This window comes from Peromyscus eremicus, chromosome X (genome assembly GCF_949786415.1).
Source record: "Peromyscus eremicus chromosome X, PerEre_H2_v1, whole genome shotgun sequence".
NCBI lineage: Eukaryota > Metazoa > Chordata > Mammalia > Rodentia > Cricetidae > Peromyscus > Peromyscus eremicus.
Genome location: NC_081439.1, coordinates 89,065,880 through 89,087,743, shown reverse-complemented (window position 1 = coordinate 89,087,743; position 21,864 = coordinate 89,065,880). Strand labels below are relative to the sequence as shown.

At 41.3% G+C, this 21,864-nt stretch overlaps 1 protein-coding gene across 2 annotated transcripts in view; it reads right to left on the bottom strand.

Annotated features, from left to right (window-relative positions):
• Nucleotides 1-310: 310 nt before the first annotated feature.
• Nucleotides 311-21,864, bottom strand: part of Vsig1 (V-set and immunoglobulin domain containing 1) — a 31,135-nt gene continuing 9,581 nt past the window's right edge. Inside the window, exons 1-6 of one of the 2 annotated variants that reach the window (XM_059250325.1) lie at nucleotides 16,013-16,113; nucleotides 12,924-13,122; nucleotides 7,356-7,511; nucleotides 6,849-6,968; nucleotides 2,378-2,519; nucleotides 311-839 (exon numbers count right to left, since the gene is read on the bottom strand). In XM_059250325.1, coding sequence (XP_059106308.1) covers nucleotides 497-839; nucleotides 2,378-2,519; nucleotides 6,849-6,968; nucleotides 7,356-7,511; nucleotides 12,924-13,020 — 858 coding nt within the window. In that variant the 5' untranslated portion in view covers nucleotides 13,021-13,122; nucleotides 16,013-16,113 and the 3' untranslated portion in view covers nucleotides 311-496. Of the gene's footprint in view, nucleotides 840-2,377; nucleotides 2,520-6,848; nucleotides 6,969-7,355; nucleotides 7,512-12,923; nucleotides 13,123-16,012; nucleotides 16,114-21,864 lie in introns of those variants that run through there. The other variant, XM_059250323.1, reaches the window with a different exon arrangement.

Below are 21,864 nucleotides of genomic sequence, written 5' to 3'. Positions count from 1 at the left end.
TGGGGAAATGTTTTTTTTTTTTTTTTTCTAATTTCCGGGCCAATGGTGTCATATTGTTTCCTTAGTGGTAAATATAAAAAAATGAACAGGGAAGACAACTAATCCTAAAATTAATATTCAAATGAACTCTATCATATTGTGTGCACATGTGAGCCATGAAAAAGAGTGACTACAAAATACAGAACATACTTTTGCAAATGCTTTTCCAACTGAATTAGAAATGACCATTCATCCTGGCCTTGTCATTTGTTATGTTTATGCATTAGTACAGTTTTAAGTAATCTCTACTAAGAACAAAGAAACCTGTACATTTCTTTAGTAATTGCCTTTATTATTTTGGATTAATGGTGAGTATTAGCAACGTTGTTAGATGAGGGTTGTCCATGATGGAAGGACAAACTGGAGGCTGGTTAAGTCCACCGAATTTTAAAGGCCAGGAATAGGTTCCTAAGTAAGAACTAACACACTTAAGGCCATACCTATCTATGCCTATGCCTTAACTGGATTTTTTTTCCTCCTCACGCAGAGGCTCAACTATAATTCCAGGCTGAGGCTCGAGCTCAGGCTCAAGCTCAGGCTCCGTCTCTATCTCCAGCTCCACCTCCAGCTCCGGCTCTAGCTGAATCTCCATCTCAGACACTGGCATAGGCTCTGGTTCAGGATCAGGCTGTGTGGTACTTTCAAGCTGGGGGTTAGGCTCATATTCTGGCTCTACAATGGCAGTAGTAGGTTCGGTGTTGTGGGCATCATGGATGGAAGATGGTAGAGCGGCTTCTAGCTGGATGTTTTCAGCTGGAATCGTTTCATTGTCTCGGGAATGGCTTGCCTTTGTCATTGGTCTGTAAGAAAGGATTACCAGAAAAACATTAGGGAACTTCAAACTTGGAAATTTCACATGACACTATACACTATAGCTTTAGTGACAAATAGGCCCTAATCCAGTGGTTCTCAACTTTCCTAATGCTGTGACCCTTTAATACAGGTCCTCATGTTGTGGGGACCCCCAACCATAACATTATTTTTGCTGCTACTTTATAACTGTAACTTTGCTACTGTTATGAATTGTAATGTAAATATCTGATATGCAACCCTCAAAGGGGTCGTGACCCACAGGTTGAGAACCAATAATTTAGGCCATCTGTTGTTCATTCTGATGTTTTCACTTGCTGTCAGACCATATGTGTCTATTTTGGAGTTTAGAAAGTTTAGATTTCAACAATATGAAAGTCCAAGAAAGACACGCCAGCATTTAAAAGGTGGAAAACTGATGTAATCTGAGAAGCTAATAAGGTATTTGAGGGTCAAAGCCATGGCTCAGTTGCATCTGTGTCTCCAACTCCTTAGTACAAGACTTGGCTCCTGATTGGTATAGAAAACGTATTTGTGGAATCAATTAGATTAAATTAATTAAATCAATTAAATATAAAAAATTAAATTAAATTAAATCCAGGGAAGGATACACCAATTCGTTATCCAATACCAAGTGGTCAGTCACAAAAACGGGAACACAGGTAACATTATACATACTGAACAAGTTGTATTTAGGGATACATATGTACATTATTAATGATATACATACATATCCCTAAATACAACTGGTCTATAAGATTACCAGAAAAACCTTTAATACAGTTCCTCATGTTGTGGTGACCTCCCAACCATAACATTATTTTTGCTGCTACTTTATAACTGTAACTTTGCTACTCTTTCATTAATTTCAATTAATGAAAAAAGAAGCTGTGAATTTGAAAGAGAGCAGGAAGGAGGAGGATATGGGAAAATTTGGATGGAAGAAAGGGAAGGAGAAAATGTAATTATAATCTCAAAAAAGTAAATGTAAAAAGAAGAGGGAAGGGTGAGCAAGTGGATGAGCATTATCCACACTGCAGAAGAGACTGCAGTATAGCTAAGAGCACAGGCCATGGGCCAACCAAATTCTGATTTCCCCGGGCCCTATGTACTTTTGCCTTCATAGGTCTCCCGTTACATTAAAACATGCTTGGTTTTTTCCCCCAGAGGGACCATCACAAATTAATTTTAAAAATAAAGGAACTGAAAAAAAATCATGATTATGTTTACAGTCATGTCGGTATGAAGATAACTATGTTAATATTATATCTTAAAACATTTTGTCTCTGACCTAAAAAGGACTTTTGTGATGATTAAATTAGTCGATATAAATGCTTAAAACAGAGTCCAGAACACAGGGCTCAATCATGCTTTTGGTAAAGGCAGTGAGAGCAAGCAGAATGTTAACCTTGCTATGCTATGCTGAAGGAGTGCTGAGGGAGAGGCTATTGAAAGTTACTTCTGAGGAGTGCTTGTATTCAAGTAAAGACAGCAAAGGCAGTGTGAACGTAGGTCACTAAAGGCTTACTCAAGTTCCGTGCTGGGGGTTAAGTCCCTCTTCCTTTGCTGTGACTTAACTTTGTTCCTTGCAAAGTACACCACAGAGATGATGACAGCAGCACCTATCAGGGCACCAATCAAGGCCCCAATGATGATTCCAACTTCTGGATCTGAAGGACACAGACAGATAGCTGGTAAATCAGAACACATTTTCTTCTCATATACATGCATTTGAGACCGGTGAAAACGATCCAGAAGACTTACAAAGCAAGAAAGTGACAGGTATAGGTGGAGGGGATAGAAACTCCCAGAACTCTGCTAGTTAGATCCTGATGGATGAAAAGTATGAGGCCCTTGGCTGTGTAGCTTAATGCTGACATGTATACAAGTGAAGAAAAATATGGCCACTTGGCAGGCAAGTTTGTTTTTAAAGCAGTATTTAGGGAATAAAGTTTTCAGTGTGCATTTATGTGGCCAGAGACATGTCATGGCAATCTGGAAACCAGAAACATGTTCCGTTACAGGCAAGGACATTTCATCAGCTTTCCTAGGACCTAAGTGAAATAAAAAAAAAGCTTCTCCACACACTCCTTGCTCATGAAAGAGTTGCCTGCATTCTAGCCACTGGGAAAGGATATGGCCATCTGGATAAACAGGCATCTGGTTTATTACATCAGTCTATGGAAAAATTGAATGAGTGTGAGACAATCCAGCTGAGCACCAGACTTCCAAGTCCGGAAGTGTCGTCCCTGACAGAACATGTCTGGGTCATAAGCCAGCCCATACCCATCTATTTCCCCTTAAACAAGGATCAACAGTTTATATTTTGAAAGGAGAAACTAAGTTTACATAATAAGTCCTTCACCTTCTTATGATTAAAGGAATCCATGTAGCTGGGCACAGCAGTGCATGTTTGTGATCCTAGCACTTAAAAGGCTGAGGCAGAAAAATCGAGAGTTCGAGACCAGCCTGGGCTATATACATGGAAATAACTTGTCTCAAAAAACCCTAAATAGGACAACTCAGCTATATCACTAAGGCTCTGGGAACACTGTAGAAGCGGGGATGGAAAGAGTGTAAGAGCCAGAGGATGGGGAGAGAAGCAGTCGAAAGATGTCTTCTGGGTATGGCACAGCTGCAGCACTTGAACTCATCACAGCTGTGACGGTCTGCACAAAATGGGGGCCCTTTAACATTTCGTCAGGGATGACTGAAGGACCCATGAGGTTCAACCCCTCTCTGAGAGACCACTGGCAATCAACAGCTGCTGGAGGAAGGAATGCCATTTTCTTCAGTGGTGGATCCGTTGATAAACGGACCTCACTCCAGCAAACCGTCTCCCACCAATGCTTAGGCAAGAAACTCTAAAGACAGCAGGCTACACATAAAAAGAAAACATGAAAGGAGGGGACTTGTTGAGATGGGCGGAGTGAAAAGGACTAAAATATAAAACAATGAAATTAAACAAAACACATGCGAATAACTTTAACAATTAAATAATTCTGAACTTTTACCAAAACAGCATTTTCTTGACCCACTCCAACCACTGTTGAGACGTTTCCAAAACTGCTCTTGCCTCCATATTTCTATTATGCTTGCTCTTAGGTGGCTCTCCCTTTCCCCATGTTCATTATTCCTTTCTGAATTTCCGAGCACTCCTCATCCTCCCACCACACTCTCCTAATACAATTATAGTGCTACTTTTAATTAAATATTAAACGTATGAAAATTAAATACTGTTCACAACTCAGAAACATCCATACTATGATTCTCTGTTGTACAGCATTTTAAAATGTTTTCCCTAAGGTTATTAGCTGCCTATTTTGGGGTTTTGTTTGGTTTTTAATACATTATCACTAGTTTTGAAATTGGGAGGAAATAATAAATTCCTTTCAATAGACTCAAACAGCAGCTCTCTCTTTATTGTGGTTCCATTTCCGAGTGATATTTTCTGTGGCTCTCCCTCTCTTCCTTCACCATGAGCCAATTGTCTTTCTACAGCTGCTGCTCTGCTTTTGTTCCCCACCCGACCTCTCCATTTGACAGAAACAATAGCCTTTGCTAGTGCCTCCAAGTGCCAGCTCAAATAGTACTTGGTCAGCACAGCTGCTCCAGATCTGTAACCATAAGTGTTCCTCTTATCTGTAACCATAAGTGTTCCTTTTACCTGTAACCATAAGTGTTCCTCTTTTGGTGTCTATACCTGTGTCCATCTATAATGTAGCATTTAGCGCATACAGTCATTGTTTGGCCCTCTAGCTGAACGGGGAGCTCCTTGAGTGAAAGACATATTTCTTCTTAACTTCTGTCTCTGCATCCCTTATGATGATCCACAGTTGATATCCAATGGGTGACTTAGGAAGGAGAGGACAGGAGGGCAAAGAAAGGAAAGGAGGCAAGAAGGAAGAGGAGAGGGAGGGAGGGAGGAAAGCCAGGAAAATGCTGGAGATGGTTGGAAAGAAGACTTGAGTACTAACCTTACATGGCTGAACATCTGCAGTGTGAGTCTATCTCTCACTGAGAAGACACCAATTGAGAAATAAAGAAAGACAACAGAGAGGGCCATAGGAAAGAGCTGGAAGTGATGAGAGTGGAGGGCAGATAACATGGCTCTAAGAATTGTCAAGTGGTCCCTAAGAGGTTTGGCAAGACATCCCTCATGAGGGCTTGTCCCAGGGTTGGCCTAATCTGTCAATGCTAAGGCTCTTAAGTATAAATCTCAGAGAGCAAATAACTGCCTTTCAGCAGGAAGATTGAGACTTAGAGGCATCCCAGCTCTGCAAGTTAGTAACTGGATGAACTTGAGCAAGTCATTTACCTCCCTGAGCTTCAGTGTCCCCTCCAGGAAAATAAGACCTACAATATATTTATTCTGCCTCCATAAACAGGGTAGTAGGGATGGTCGAGTGAGATATTGCTCATGTAGCACCTGGCCAAGTGTCTGGGGAATAATTTAATACTAATAGTAATAACAGTAATCACTAGATATTGTGATTGTAGATGAGATTGTCTGGTTATTACTGTAGGCAGATTTTTGTCTTTAAACTTTTGGTTTTATTTCTCACTAGAACATAGATATTGAATTATGGGTATAAATATGTTTTCCTGGATGTATATGTGTAACTTGGATCATATCCACATCCCTGTTACTTTCTCTCGTTCCATTTCCATTCTTCTCCTACTGGTCCCTTTCTCTTCCCTAACAGCCCTCTTCAACTTTCATGTTTTCTTAACAAATCTAGATTCTGCCTGTGAAAGAAAACTTGTGATATTTGTCTCTCTGGATCTGGCTTACTTCGCTCGATATGGTCATTCTCACTTCCCTTTTCCTGCAAACAACAAAATGCTACTGAACTGGAGTGTTTATTTATGGATGAATAAAACTCTACATTAGCCATTCATTGGGTGATAGCAATCTATGAGTTTGTAGCTTGGGTGTTGGAACACTGAAACAAACACGTTTATCCCGCTATCTCCGTGGCTGAGTCGAATTCTTTTAGTTATAGACCCAGAAGTGATACAGCTGGGTCATACGGCAATTCTATTTTTAGTTTCTTGAGGAACCTCCATTGCTGACTTCCATTGTGGTTTCTCTAGTTCACATTCCCACCATCAGCATATAACGGTTCCTTTTCCTGCGTATCTTTGCCCATATTTGTTGTTTGATTTCTTGATGACAGTCATATGACTTGGGTGAAATGGAAGTTCACCATAACTCTGATGACATTTCTATGATGGTGAAAAACACTGAGCATTTTTTTTCATACACTTGTTGCCTGTTTGTAATTCTTCTGAGACCTGTCTGTACAAAACATCTGCCTATTTATTGATTAATTGATTAGATTATTTGTGTTTAATTTTTTTTCAGTTCTTCATCTATTCTGAGTGTCAATCCTCTGTTGGCCAAATGGCTGTAAAAGATTGCCTTCCATTATCTAGGTTACCTCTTCATTCGATTTGTTGTTTTCTTTGCTGTGCAAAAGCTTTTAAATTTCATGAAAGAGCAAGCTCATTTATCAGTTCTTGCTATTATTTCCTGGTCTACCAAAGTCCTTGTCAGAAAGTCCTGCCTGTGCCTTATCTTGAAGTGTCTCCCTGTGGTTTCTAGAGGCCGATCTTAATAAGGCAGTCAAGAAGCAGGAGGTCTGTAAGTTGTATATTTGAAAAAGATAGCTGAGGGGCTAGCTGCATTTATCAACTGCAGGAGAAAGAGCATCCTAGACTGTTAATAATACTGCTGTTTTGATTTGTCAAAGACTAATACCTACTTTCTAATGTTTGTGTGGTGCTTAAATAAACTACTTGGCGAACAATTTGGGGAACAGATTATTATGTAAAAATGAGAGATTTGGATGGCCATTCATATCAACTTACCAATAGAGCACAGGAATCTCCAGAGGCAGGAAGGACTAAAGAGAGATCCTAATAAATCTGTTCAACTGGTAGACTCAGGCTACTTAACTGAAGGGTAAAGTATGAAAGCTATATGGTCAACTCACGTGAAGAGGTTAAGTCAATTTCACAGGAACTATTGCCAAGACTGTTTATGGCAGTGCACTGGTAATAACCTTGTTCAAAATTTGTCAGATTTCCGATAACCAAAACTCCAGTGGCCGAGTCTGTCAAAACCAGGAAATGGATCATTAAGATCTCTTGTCATGTCAGTTTGCACTGTTTAAAGCCCACCTGCTTTCTTACAATGGCCTCTCTTGAGAGGAATAGGATCCAACTAGGTCTCTTGCGATGCTCTACAAGTAGCCCACCAAAGACCCTCCATATTCACCACCTCTCAGCTGAATTCTAGACTCTGGGAGGCAGACACATCACAATCATCATGTTAGCAGATGGGTATCATTTTAAGCACATCTCCACTCCACATACACACAAACACACACCGACATCAAGGGAAGAGATGCTTGAGAACTTCAGACAGGCATCCAGCATCACATACTGTTAAGTGACCCAATCACCAGGCCAGGCCAGCAGTTATGGAAGGTAATACTCACTGAAATTTTCTTTTACTGGCACAATGGTGTTTCCCTCAATCTTATACCAGTAATACACGGGAGATGGCGTTCCAAAGGCAGAGAAGCAAGACAAGGAAATAGGGTGGCCTGCTTCTGGTCTTCCTTGGATGGTACAAAGGGGCTTGGAAGGTTTGACTGTAAGGCAATAACAAGAAGTAAGATTCCTGCAAGAAAATGGCACTCTGTGACACTGGCAGCCACTTTCTTGCGTTCATTGTACAGAACTTATGTTTATTTAATTTTATTCTTTAAAAACCTTTTGGGGGCAGTTTTCTGGTTGGGCCACCAGATGGCAGTAGAGCACTTCAGCTTCAGGGACCATCTAGTCAGGAAGCCATTAGGATTCAAATAGTGTCTCTTCTGTCTGCCTCTTCCCCGGATTTATAACCATGCATTTCCTCATTGTATCCTAAAATATGCCTTTATTAAAACAGCCAAATGAAAGCAAACTCTGAGTAGAAACATAGCTTGTGTTTAAAAAAGCCATCTTAAATGAAAACAGAGCCTTAAATACTTTGAGATAAAACCTTTTTAGAAATTCTTTTTAAAATATTCCATTAATACTACCTTTTTTTTTTCTATTTCTTTGTGAGGCTAAGGCAGTTTTTCATTTATTCATCTATAGCTGACTCGAAATTGCTAGAAGGTTTGAATTTGCCTGTGTTCCTCCTCAGCAGAGGAGACCCATTTTGCATCCGTGCTATATGATGATGTAGTCTTGATTTTTCTGCCACTCCACAAGCATTTAGCTATGTGTCTTCTGTCTACCCAGCACTGGACTAGGCACTGCAGATTCAACAGCAACATTGTCACTTCTGAAGTGGGATTAAGGGTAGTGAGAGATGAAATCACAGAGCACTGGGGGCTGCGTCAGGGAGGGCTCTATAGTCTACGTGTTTTGCACTGGGAACAGGGAGACCATGGAAGGAACTTAAGAAAAGGTAGTAATGATGGTCTTTCTAATACTTCACATGGAGCTCTCTCTGATACGGAGGGTTCCTGGACCAAGGGAAAGGTGACTCAAGAGGTATGAAGAAAATAGAGTCACAGGAGCTAGTGAGCAGATAGCTACGGAGGATGACGAAGAGGGTAAGATGTATGGTGATTCCCAGGCTTCTGATTGTGTCCATGATCCCGCCACCACCCAAGAGAAAGAATTCATGTAAAAGAACATGTTTTAAAGGAAAAGATGAGGAGGAAGGAGTGATACTGGGGGCAGTTTGGAACATGCTAGTTTTTCAGCTGTTTGTGACAATACCTGGATGGAGAAGTTCTGTGAGTAGCTGTGAATCACAGTCTTCCCATTCTCCTTACTTTGTGCCGTTTGTCTGTTCTTAATAACTTACACAGATGATTATTGTACGTTCTTTGCTTTCCAATTAACAGTCATCCTTTTCTTTTACGTTTGGCTGGTTAGTTGGTTGGTTAGTTTGTGGGTTTGAACTTGCTATATGGCTGGAGATAAACCTTCAATTCATGATCATCTGGCCTCTACCTTCCAAGTGTTAGAATTACAGGCATATGCTACCACCATACCCAGATCTTCTTAAATTGGATTATAAAAACCATCCCTCTAGCAGCTAACACTCTCTAACTTATGAAATTTATACCTTAAATGCTTCAGACTACTCTTTGGTTCTCCTGGGACACATGATCACAGATCTGGATCCACACAGAACACCAGCTCTCCAATGTAACCCTATAGATATTTGGACAACTAAACCTCAAACTGTCTCACCTATAAAATATGAATAAGAAATGATCTAACCTCTGGCCAGCCGAAAGAAAATACCACAAATAGGGCCTTGCACACAGAATTGCTGTTGGCTATGGACTGGACTAATTTTTGCTATTGAAATCAATCTTCTAACAGCTTCTGCTCTCGTAACCCTTCTCAGACTCAAACCCTTGTACATATGAAGGAGACGGGTGTTATAAGCACAACTCTTCAAAATGCTTCACTATCCTTTGAAAACTGGTGTCATCTGATTTAAAGCATTTTTTATTTAGATTTCCATCCTCTCTTCCTTATCAATGGCTTTCTGAGATGAGAAAAACTTGATTCACCTACCTTAAACTAGGCCATTTAACCATGATCACGCTTAGTGTCTTTAAAAAAAAATGGTCTGAATGTTATAGTCCCTGTATAAGAACAGAACAATCTGAACAGAAAAACACGGGTATTTCAACATTAAACCTCAGGCACTAGGACTAAATTATAGACAGCAACCTAGAATAACTGGTACTCATTCGCCGAGTCTAGATTTAAATCCAGATTAGGCCTCTTCTTCTTGTGCTTTTTCTCCTTCTATCTCTCCATTTTTTATTAGGAACAAAACACTAGGTGACTCATTTTGAGACAAGCTGCAAACCTATATATCTTCTAAAACTACTGAATCAGAATTGAGCTGACATTTCATCCAGTTAAAATACCCCCAAAGAGCTAGTATGTTTTACTGGCTAAGCCATTGATCTACCCGTTGGCTTTATTGCTTTCATCAGAATTGGGGTAGAAGGAAAAGGCTCATCTCAGAAGATAAATGAAATGCTTCTGTGTGTTCACAAAGCTCCTCTAAATTAATAATTTTTATGTGCCAAACTGCAGAACGGAGATAGTGCTCATACCAAATGTACACATAATAATTATTCAGAGTCTATCTGGGTATTTTTCAGAGATTGATTTTCCAGGGTTGTCATAACTAATGGAAAGCTCTTAAATGAATGGCCATCCAAACCACCTGCTTCTTTGCCCACTGCTGCTGTCTTCACCTGAATTGTACCCTGCCATTTCAGCCTGTGCTCTGCTTGACACACTCTTGAGCATCCTTCCTCAACCAGCACAGAAGTCTCTTTCCCCGAGAAGCCTTCTCTAGCTCCCGTCTGTAGCTTCCCCATGCCTTCACAGCTTTCCTCCTACTGAAAGCTTTCATACAATCTGTCTCTTTCACTAGATTGGGTTTTTGGAGGGCTGGGACCCGATCTTTTACAGCTTACTCTTTCCATTGCTTAGAACAGTAACTGAAGCATGTTCTCAGGCTTTGATTAAGGAACTCTTGAATGCAAAGCAAATACACGTGATTGATAGCCATGCTGGGTGAGAAATGTCTCCCAAAGATGCATTGCTATACTCTGCCCATGTTCACAGCTGTTTACCTATAAACATATATGCATTATGGATGTAGTATAACATTTTACATAACATACCTGTGGGGGTAGTGTAGCATTTAGAAAGGTAACCAAGAAAGGGTACTATTAGGTGATGAGAAAGGATGGAATGCAGGCAAAAGAACACACGACTCATAAAAGAGAATGTAAAGCTAATTGTTTTTTCTAGTTTCAACTCTCTCATAGATTTTTTTATAGTGAATAAGTTCATAAAAATGTAACTGACAGTGAGAGAGGAAAGGCCTAAGCATGGCCATTCTGACTTTTCATACGTTCACTGGGTTGCACTGAGTTTGGGCCAGAGCAAGTGTTGGAGTGGTTACCGTAATCTAGCTGTGTGGCATTGTTGTTTGTGAGTTCGTTACAATAAGGAGATTTTGAAAATGTAGTGCTATAAAGAGCCTTCCTCAGTGGAGCATCAGTAACTCTCCCTACCACTGGTCCCCCGACCCACCCATCTCTACTTTGCCCAGGCCCAATCAGGGTGCTCATATGCAATGGGATTCAAGAACTGAAAACAGACTTCAAAAATTTAGAGATTATTTACTATCACTAATTTCTGAAAAGCTGAAATTCATAGGATAATTTTGTTCTTTTCTGAATTAATAAGAATAGAATTTTTTAGTATTTCTGTGGAAAGAAAGCCATAGATTGTTCAGTATCTTCATTTTATGGATTCTGGCTGCTCCAAGAAAAAGCATGATGAAGTCATGGCAAGACTTATCTGACCCAAAGACTCATAGAAAACAAACCAAAAACAGACTAGCTCAAGCTATCTTTAGCTTGTGGAAATTCACTGGGAATCCTCTGAATTTCCAAGTTAAGAATATTAACCTTCTTGTCTAGCTTATCTCAGGGCTATTTCCAAGCCTTTTCATGAAAATTGCTTCTGCTCAGATCACCCCAGAGACACAGGGGCAACAGAAAATCATTAGAAGATTAATCCCTCAAATTACTTGAACATTAAAAGGCTCTTTAATCCCCAGCACCTAATTGGATTCTCATAATAAATCAGTAAAGAAGACAGACTTAAAACCTATCTTACAATGGTGGCCTGCATTGTATGAGGTCACTGAGAACAGAAAAAGGCCTAGAACCTAAGTTCACTGATTTTTCGGTCTCATGGTTTTTGGCAATCTTGCCACACTATTTTTCCCCAAAAGACTGATCTTCTGAACTGCCACATAAGCTGTCCTGGGAATAGGTGCATCTATTCCTACACCATACTGAGCACAAGGCTCAGTACAACAAAATACAACTGACTGAGCAAACCCTCTCTTAAACATTAGCCCCAGAGCAACATTTCCCTCTCTTTTCGGAGGGTAAATTCAATGGCACACCTCATGGTAAGCATCAACTGGTTCCTTTTAGAATCACATGGGTAGCAAGGCAACTGAGGATAGTTCTCGAAGATGTGCACCTTGTTGTCGTTTGTTGTTTGTTTGAACCACTTAACTAGTTAGTCACTGATTTGGCCTAGTGCTTCCTTTCCAATGATGCATATCCACTTGGGCTGCTGGGAAGGGCTTCAAGCCTTTTCCTCTTCCCTCTAATACTTTCTACTTTAGAGTCTGCAAATAGGTCCTTAGCCCCTGCTGGGTTCTCAGGAGTCTGAAAGATCCCCAGAAATCAAGCAAATTGAGTACTCCTCAAGGGCAGAAGCCATGTCTCTGTCACTACTAAGCTTTTATTTCCTTCCACAAAGTAGGGACACCACAAATCCTGAATAAATGAACTGTTCCAAGTCTACTTTGAGAGCAAATGTGACTTGTCCAATGTCATACAAGAAATATGTGTTCATCATAACAATTCTTGATAATGGCTTAACAAGTAACATTTTTCCAAATAGCAAGATAAAAAGTCAGTTACATAGCAAGCTCAAGGCTAGCTATGGCTCCACAAGACTCTGCCTCAAAGTAAAACAAAACTAAATTAAAGATAAATATAAACAAAGTAGACTCTTCTGCCTTTGTTTGAAAAAATGATTTCATGGTAAGATTAGTGGTAGCCTTGGAAAAGGGAATAAATAGGTTGACAGTTGCTTCTTGTAGCTAAGTGTGGCTCTAATTGCAAGTTCCTCCCAAAAGAGTTACTGGTGATCATTTGGTGGGCCAATATTTGTCTCACTCTATCCTTCCAAGCCAGGGATGATACTGTTTCTGTACATTTTATGGTACTGTTTAGGTATCATTATACAGATTGAGTTGGAAAACTATGTCTACTAATAAGCTAAAACTTAAATAAAACAGTCTCTGATAATAAAAGGAGTAGAGAGGACAATTAGCCCCAGGGACATAATTGACACCATAACCCAGTGCTTTGACTTATTTGCTGTCTTAAGTTGCTTCATGGGAAGAAAAGGCATGAGAATATTGCCCATACCTAACACAGTGACGTCAAGGATGCCTTGGTTTTTGCCGACAAAATCTGGAGGATTGTTGACATCACAGATGTAAATTCCACTGTCCGCTGGTTGCATACGCAAAATGGTGATCGATGCATTACCTGGATTAGTCGACCTTATAATTCTGTCCTTGAATTGCCCAATAGCTGAAGCTTGTCCACCTTCAGAGTAGAAAATCTAGGGTAAAAAAAAAATAGTAAAACTGAGAACCTGAGAGTATCCAGGATGAGGATAAGTTACCAGGAAGTCCCTTCTACCTGTGGTCCCTGTAGCCAAGATTTCTCAGTTCAGTGGGGCATTTAACTTTCTGACTGCTGTTGGTAGCCATTACCTCATTTGCCTCCAACAGCTCTGTGATGTCACTAGCGCAGGGACTGGGAAGCCTATTTTACAGAAGAGGGGACAACTGGAATTCAGAGGATTTAACTTCTAACCCTGGGCTAGGAAAACAAGACACTCACCTGCTCACTCTACCTGGTAGAAACTCTTCTGCATATGAGATATATCTCAAGAGATATTACCACTATATGAACTTCTGATTCGAGTTTACCTTGCCCACTGAGACTGCTCTCCCTAAAAGTTCAAATGTTCATGTTCCTTTCATGCATACACACCTCTTGGCTAAGCACACTTGGATTCATTCTGTTTGTTAGAAGGATAAAGCTTCAGGGCAGACTATTCCCTGAGAAATCAGTTGGTCTCATTCTCTCTTAGTGGCTGTGGTGGGATAAAACCAGGCAAACCAGTAAAAAAGGCTTACAGTGCACTAGGCCCATGTTAGCCCATGGTAATCTTTCTCTCCATGTCAAATAAGGGAACTCAGAACTTCAGATGACTCATCTGAAGGCACAGGATTCATTTGTTGCTGCTGTTGTTACATTTACAATGTACTGGACTTGAGTCAAGCAGTGACATATACCTGTAGTCTCAGTCTCTTGGGAAGCTGAAGCAGGGCACCATGATTTTGAGGACCACCTAAGCTAGATAGCAAGATGATTCTTAAAAACACTCTCATGCATGCTCAAGCAAGACCAAATCTCCCATGGAGAGGGAAAGTGGGCATGAAGTCCACTCTTCCTAGCTGAGGAGCAATTGGTAATTGATAGCTGCTGGGAGAGGAAAAGTCAGTTTTAAGAGTGTTGTTCCTGATAAGTCAACCACATGCCAATGGGAGGCCACCCGTTCAGGAATATATATGCAGCACAAATTGGATTTGATGGGGAGAAATTGAGAGGACACAAAACTGGGTGGGTAGGGAAGGGGAATGGATCTGGGAACAGTGTACGGGGGTGAATAGGATCAAAACACATTGTACAAAGAAAAGCTACAAGGAGTCAGTGGCTGCGGAAAGAGGGAGAATCAGGATTCCCTAGGGATGAGCCCCCTAATCGGTTATTCAGTAGCAAGTGGCCAGCTCTAAAAATGTACACGTATGTACAACACTATATGGGCTCAGCGGGTTGTATTTATATGTTTACTTATATATGTGTAATAATAATAATTAAAGAAAAAACATGAGTTTGAGAGGGACCAAGGTGGAAGGGAAGATATGGGAGAGGAAGGCAGGAAAAGGAGGGAAGAAGTGATTGAATACGGTACACATATACAAAAGTTAAAAATAATAAAAAGATACTATCATATAGCAAAATTGTTAAAAAAAATAAATTTTACAATAAGATAACTGATTAAAGAAATATCTGAATTCTACTCCCATCTCCATTAAATTGCATGGATCTTAGGTATTAATGGCAAACATAGGATAAGAATGATGTGGTAGAGAGAAATCTGGCTGAGGTGTCACATGACCTAGGTTTTCCCCACAGCTCTGCCTCTGACTGTGATGTAGTCACATGAGGCATCCCCTAGCTATGCCTCCATAGCAACTTGCTGGGTGATAAGAAGCAGAGATAGCTAATCTCTCTAACCTTTTAGTTTCCACATGTGAACGAGGAGCCAGAGCAATGTTTTCCAAAGGAGGACATTGATTTTCAGTGATGTCTATCTACATGAAAACCCTCTAATGTTAATATGTTCAAGAGAACACATCTAGCATACCAAATATGTAACGTTATGGATATTATTGCTTAGGTGACACTCAGGTTTTAGGAATTTAAAAGTCTCAGTCAACATAGAAATTATTAACTAAAAAATCGTTTCAGGGACACACAAATATGACAAAAATTATGAGGCTGGGGCCTGAGTGACTACAACTTGGGAATCACTAGATGAGGTAATAAGAGCTGAGTTCCCTTCACAATATACATATTCTGTGTACACAGTTTGCTAAATTAATATAAATGTGTGTCATCCCAAGACTGCTGTTTATGTCTCATAAATTGGGATTGCTTTAGTCTAATGAGACAAGTTATTTTCATAAAAAAGCTTCTAGATGGTTTTTCCATTTCATTTACTTCATTAGCCTCACTTCAAAGAAGAAACTGAAGCCAGGGGAGGTTTTAAAAATGGCCCAAAATGAACAGTTGAGGGATGGGTGTGAAACTGAATGAAGAGCACTTGCCTAGCATGTATGATGTCCTCCATTTCACCCTCAGTCGGAAAAAAAGGGGTGAAACACAAAAGCAAAACAAATTTAAACAGGAGTAAAACCAGTTCCCCTAATTCCTTGCCCAGAGCTCTTTACCCACCCAATCTATTAAAAAGAGAAGAGTCAGAAAAACCAAAAGAAGATATTGTCTAGTGGGATTCACAGCTCTTCTCCTTTACACAGAAAGGGAATACATTTTAAAGGAAGACCAACAGGCAGACTTTTAAGGGAAAATTTTCTAAAAAAATAAGCACAATTAAAGCGAAAGCAGCATACTCTCTCCTTTGTTTTCTCAAACATTCTTTCCTGCCCTAAGCACAGTGTCCTACAGTTCATTTATTCATGCCTCCCGAACGTAACCCTTACGTGGCAATGTTTGACTAGAAACCAGAAAGCTACAATTAACTCAAGGTATTCAAATGAGACAGGTGTAGATTTAACTTATCAAAGGACTTTGCTACATGGCAGGCAACACCAAGTCTATTTACGCGGTAACGGGCAGCATGAGATCCAGTCTCTTACCTGGGACACGGCCTGCTGCCATCAGGACAGCCCTTTCCAACCTAAGCCTCTGACCAGTGCCTCTGCTCCCAAGAGGAGACAGGCCAGCCCTGCTTTATGACATTTGATGATGTCACAATGAGATACAACATTAATCCTGCCACAGAAAGCAGGGCTTTCTCTCAATGTCTCCTCTTCTTGCCCTCTTTGCCATGCTGGTGGCCGGTGGGTAGAGTCACCAAAGCCTATTAGTGATTAGATCCTCTTTGAGATCACTTAGTTCACGACACTGAGGTTCAGGAGCCAGCTGGATATTAGAAATATGAGAACAAGGTGGGACAGGGTCTAGAAGTAGGGGTAGGCTTATAAAGGCCAAGGGGACCATGGTATACTGAAGAGCTGGCATAACCTGTGGAAACAAAATGCTGGCCCAGCCAACCAAAATACATCTGCTGGCCAAATCGGCCCCGAGGCCTCTAGTTTGTAAATTCTGATTCATTCTCATCTATTACAGAGGACACTGAGGCCCTAATAGAGGAAATAATTCTTTCCAAGGTCACACAGTCAATTTATAGTCAAATGTGGAATCCAAGCCTCATGATTCCCACTGCAAGCATTAAGTAGCACTCTCAGTCCTGCCCGAGACAACGGTGATGATTTACCTTCCCTTTGGGACCGTTCCATTGCCTAGGACCATCTCCCTTTCCTACCTCATGCCAGTTGCTGCCATTCCCTGGTCTGCTGCTTCCTATCCTAAACAGTTTGGCCATACGGTGCACTCCGCATTCTCCAGCTGCACTGCAGGCTCCTTGGTATCTTTACACAGCAGCCTTCCTCTGCCTGCCACGCCAAGTTCCTAGTCACACAAGGCTGCAGCTGGCAGCCAGTTGTTTCCTCCATGTTGCGCCACCCACTCTCAAACTAGAAGCTTGATGTCTGAGCAAGAAGGCTTGAAAGGATCCCATCTGCTTTCTATTTGAGTGAGAGTTGGGTTTACTAAATGCCATTAGCTTTCAGAACTGTTTTCCAGGTTCCTTTGGGAGATATGGAAGCCCGGGAGTCCACAGCTAAACCACACATTCTTTCCTTTTCCTCCCTTCCAGCTTCTTGCTTTCCAGCATTGTTTCTAAAACAGCTAGACATGGGTGGGAAAGTGGCAAAGGTTTCAGGCCCAGAATTTTGTCTTTCTGTACTGTGAAGGCTAGGATTGTACACAACAGAAATAGAATACTGTAAGAAAGGCTCTCTTGGTATTTGCTTGAGCTGTCCACTGTTTGAGTGACTATTGTGTGTGCATTTTGGCTGAAATAATGGGAGATCCCTGCTTAGGTGCACTTCTTCAGCAGAAATGAAGTCCAGACTAGACAAACATTAGTGAGAAGAGATGGAAGACTTATAGTGTTCTTCCCTGACAGCAACAGTAGCATTTGGGACAATTGGTTCTGTGGCTCTGTGGCATGTATTACAGAGCATAGCAGCTCTAAGCCAGCACTCACCAAATGTCACTAAGGGCTGAAGGTCCTCAAAAATAAAATCAATGCCCTCTCCATTATTCAATTCCCCTGAAGTCATTGAATACACAAACACACCCCAAGATTGCCGAACCATTTGAAATAATATAACCTACAGAAAGGACAGAACAGTTTTAAAAATGTAAGAAGTCATAAAATATGAAGACACTAGGTTCTGGGGAAGAAGTTGTCCAAAGTGTAGACATGTCATGGATATGAGGATGGTGAAGGATTTCTATTGTAAGGACTCTAGCGGAGCACTGTCTAACAGACCCATGCTAAGCGCATCAGTGTGCATTTTATTCATGGCTAAGTGTTGTCTCTAGCTCTAGCATAACAAGCCAGATAGAAAAGGGAAGAATCTATGGCCAGAGGGGCACCAGATCTTCCCAAACTTCCTTGGTAGCCTGCTTGTGTCAGGTGAGTTTTCAGAGGAGATTGCCCCCTGAGGGATGGTGTGAAGCTGTCCATAGTTTTGGACACAGGAAATTTCTGAAAGGAAGACCAAAAGGATGCTCTTTGTCCTCAGGATCAGAGGACTTGTGGAAAGAGCATTTTCCATGCACCAAAGGGACCTCTCTAGAGAGGGTCTTCAATGAGACACAGTATGTGGCCCTGGGTACTGAGAAACACTATCCCCCAGAGTCAACTGCTGTTTAATGCAATGATTTTGAGGAGAAGGAGAGAGACATGTGGCAAAAGATGGCCACTAGCTTGCTTAGAGCAACTATAGGGCCCTGAATCTTTTGGGGGAGGATTGAAAGAGTTCTAGGCATGAGCATGAGAAGGTGAAATCAAAAAACTTCTCTAGGTTTTATTTTATTTTTTAAAAACTATTTATGAATATGCATGTGTATCTGTGTGTGGTTATGTGCATGGGAGTGAAGGCACCCAAGGGGGCCAGAATAGGGTATTGAGTCCCCTGGATTTAGGTAATTGTGAGCCATCTAACATGGCTGCTGGGAATCAAACTCAGGTCTTCTGTAATATCAGCAAGCTCTCTTAACTGCTGAGCCATCTCTCAAGACCATACTTTTCTAGTTTTTATTAGCACAAATGATACACACCTATAATCCCAGTACTTAGGAGGCTGAGGCAGGAGGATTCGAAGTTCAAGGCCATCCTGTACTCTATACAGGTCCTGTCTCAAAAGCCAAACCACAACAAAACAAACTTCCCCAGATTTATATAGGGCTTGCACTAATCTGTATTGTTACCAAACATAAACTCTTCCATCCCACTCCTAAGGCAGGTGCTAGTGGAGGGATCTAGTAGTACATCAATGGGTTTTCTTACCTGAGAGGTCCAGCTACATCTTCCCCGAGCGTCTCTTGCATGCGCCATTTTTAGACACTGACTGACTGCCTTTTCCTCCATACCCTCAGTGTTGGGGTGCGAGCCATGCTGTGTTTGAGCAGAAATGGGTGGATCTGAGAGCTGAATGCTACATGCTATATTGCCACATCAACCCAGGAGTTGAATTAAATCACTCAGTGGTCAGTCTAGCAACATCTTACTCCCATATGTCACAGAATGTTCTATAAACAGCAGTCTCTATTACAGATACATGTGGGGGGATGGTGGCTTGAGAGAGCATTTCATGTATCACAGGCTGGCCTTGAACTTTTAGGAAGTCATTAATGACCTTGAATTTCTGATCCTCCTTCTTCCACCTCCTGAGTTCTAGCATTACAGGCATGCGCGACCATGCCTGGTGTATGTGGTGCTAGGGAATTGAACACAGGGCTGCATGCACACTAGGCAAACATACTATCAACTGAGCTACCTCTACAGCCTAGTGGTCTCTTTTTAACATCTGCAAACATCCCACTGGCATTCACTAGATGAACTTACAACATGTTCTACAGAAGTTTAAATGTATGAAAATGGGAAGCCACCTGGAGTGAAAGCCAAACTCTATTTTGAAAAATGCTATCTCAACCCAGGATGTCTGCAAACTCTTAGCTGAACAAGTTCTGCTCAAGAATGAGAAGTAGCAGAGAAAAGGGTTTGGGCTCTCCCTCCAGCCATTAGGGATCTGGTAGGGAGAGCAACTGAGGGTCCAAGGCCAGGAAATTCCTAGAGCGCTGTCATAGCTGAGTTATACAGTTATGCTGAGTGTACCTTGTTGGGCTGGTTTTTCTGGTCCCTCTGATATAGCTGGGACATGGATGAGATAATTTTGAGAAACCCAATTTTATGAATGGTGATATTAATGATAATAGCTCATAGTCACTGAATGTTTGCAGTATAGAAGGCTTCCTAGTGTTTCATAAGAACAATCTCCTTCAATTTTGTTTTTCATTAAAGCTGTTAAGATAGGTGAGTAGCCCCATTTATAGGCGGGAAAATTGAATCTCTAAAAAGTAAAGTGACTTGTCTAGGGTCATCCAGCCAGCAAATAGGTGGCAGAGTGAGGAGCAGAACTGACATCCATCCAGAAGTTTTTATTGGGACCCCAAACTGATCCCAAAGAAAAGCCCATGTATGCATGGTAGAAAAGGAGAGGAGAGGGAAGAAGGGGAAGAAGAGGAGAGAAGAGGAAATCCAGTTATCTTGAGTAGAGTCTCAAAGAGGGCTGTGATGGGGATGTGGCAAGGGTAAGTAAGCTGAGGGAAGATGGGGAAACAGGAGAGAAGAAAGTTTGTGTTTGGGTGAGTGTTTTTCACCCTCCTTGTCCTCAAGCAGCCCTGATCCTCCTTGTCCTCCTCAGCACAGGTATTGCAACGGTCTCAAGCATTTTTCATTTGATCTAGCAGCTCAGGGGAAAGAACTTCATTTGATCTGGCAAGTAAAGAAAGCAGTTCATCAAATACTTGTCAAATGATTTTTAAAAGGCTCTTCTAAGAGAAGGAAGGCCCAAGCTCCAGCCAAACTCACTACAATTGCCTAAAGCTTTTTCTCCTGCAGTCTCTTCCAAAGAAAAGTTTATTGCTAGTCACAATCTTCTCCCTGCTTCTAAGTAGCCAGAGTTCAATCACGAGTGGCTCTGTAAAGTCTAGTATCAGGGCATACAAAGTGAAGAATCTGCACTCTTGAGCTCAGATTCGCTTGGCCTGGCCTCCAGGAAGTTGAGGACATCTTGAACTGTCTATCAAGCACAAGACATTTCAAAAGATGCCGAGGTCTCTCTGAATGCAGCTACCACTAGAAAAATGAAAAGGACAATGTGTTGACAAGACTACTAAGAAATCACAGTTTTAAAAGAATGGATCATGTGATTATTGCCATTTTAAGTGAAAATAACCAGTGGGAAAAAGCAATTATTTCTTAGTTGACACAAACATATCGGGACACTTTGGGTGATGGAAACTGGCAGCATTAGGGAGAGGGCTTTATAGTTTTCAAGTGTTTTCATATGCCTTATGTCAGATCATTCCCCATGAGTACTATCATTCTATTGTATTTTAAAGAGAGGGAGCGGCAGGGAGTGATACTAATATTGTCTAACCGTAACCAATATTAAACAAAACTGTTTAACTTTAAATACAGGGTAGCAATGATGGAATCTCCTTGTGGAGAGATAAGGAAATGTTCACAATCTCAAGTAGAGAAATTCTGTACCTACAAAGTGACAGGGACAGCTGAAGCTTAGCTGGTCAAGATGTGGCTCCTCCAAGCTAATACCTTCCTTCCCCTCCACTTCTTTTTTTGGGGGTGGAGGGTTCGAGATAGGGTTCCTCTGTGTAGCTCTGGATGTCCTGGGACTCACTCTATAGACCAGGCTGGCCTAAAACTCACAGAGATCCACCTGTCTTTGCCTCCCAAGTGCTAGGATTAAAAGCATGCACCACCACCGCCCGGACCTTCCCTTCCACTTCTGCTTCTAGGCCACCCTCCCTTACCTTCCTAATGAACAAATCTCCCCTTTCCCCCAAAGCCCAACTCAGGTGCAGCTGACTATTCCAAACCACCGTTGTTGGTCCCTTCACTATTTGGGGTCACGAATCATTTTGTGAACCTGGTAACAGTAGACCTTATTCTTCAAGGGATGTATAGAGGCATGAATGGTAAGTGTGTTTGCATACACATGTGCACAGATGTACACACACACACATCTATGTAATACGATTTTAGCTCTTGGGATAATTTTCAGAAAGAGTAATTCTCAAAGCCAAACAAGGAAAATCTAGCGAGGCAGTTTGCCTGTGAAATCATCTTTCCCCATAGGTGCTCATCCACTCTGTTCTGGCAACTTCTCCCAAAACCTTTGTCCACCCCTTCCATCCTTTGTCTTCTGACCTCATGCTGCCCTTGATTACATAGGGTTCATTACTACCACAGCCCTTCTCCATCGATCTGGGGAATCTCAAACTGTCAGGACACAATCTGGAACAATGAGTGAATTCCCTTGACAGGCAG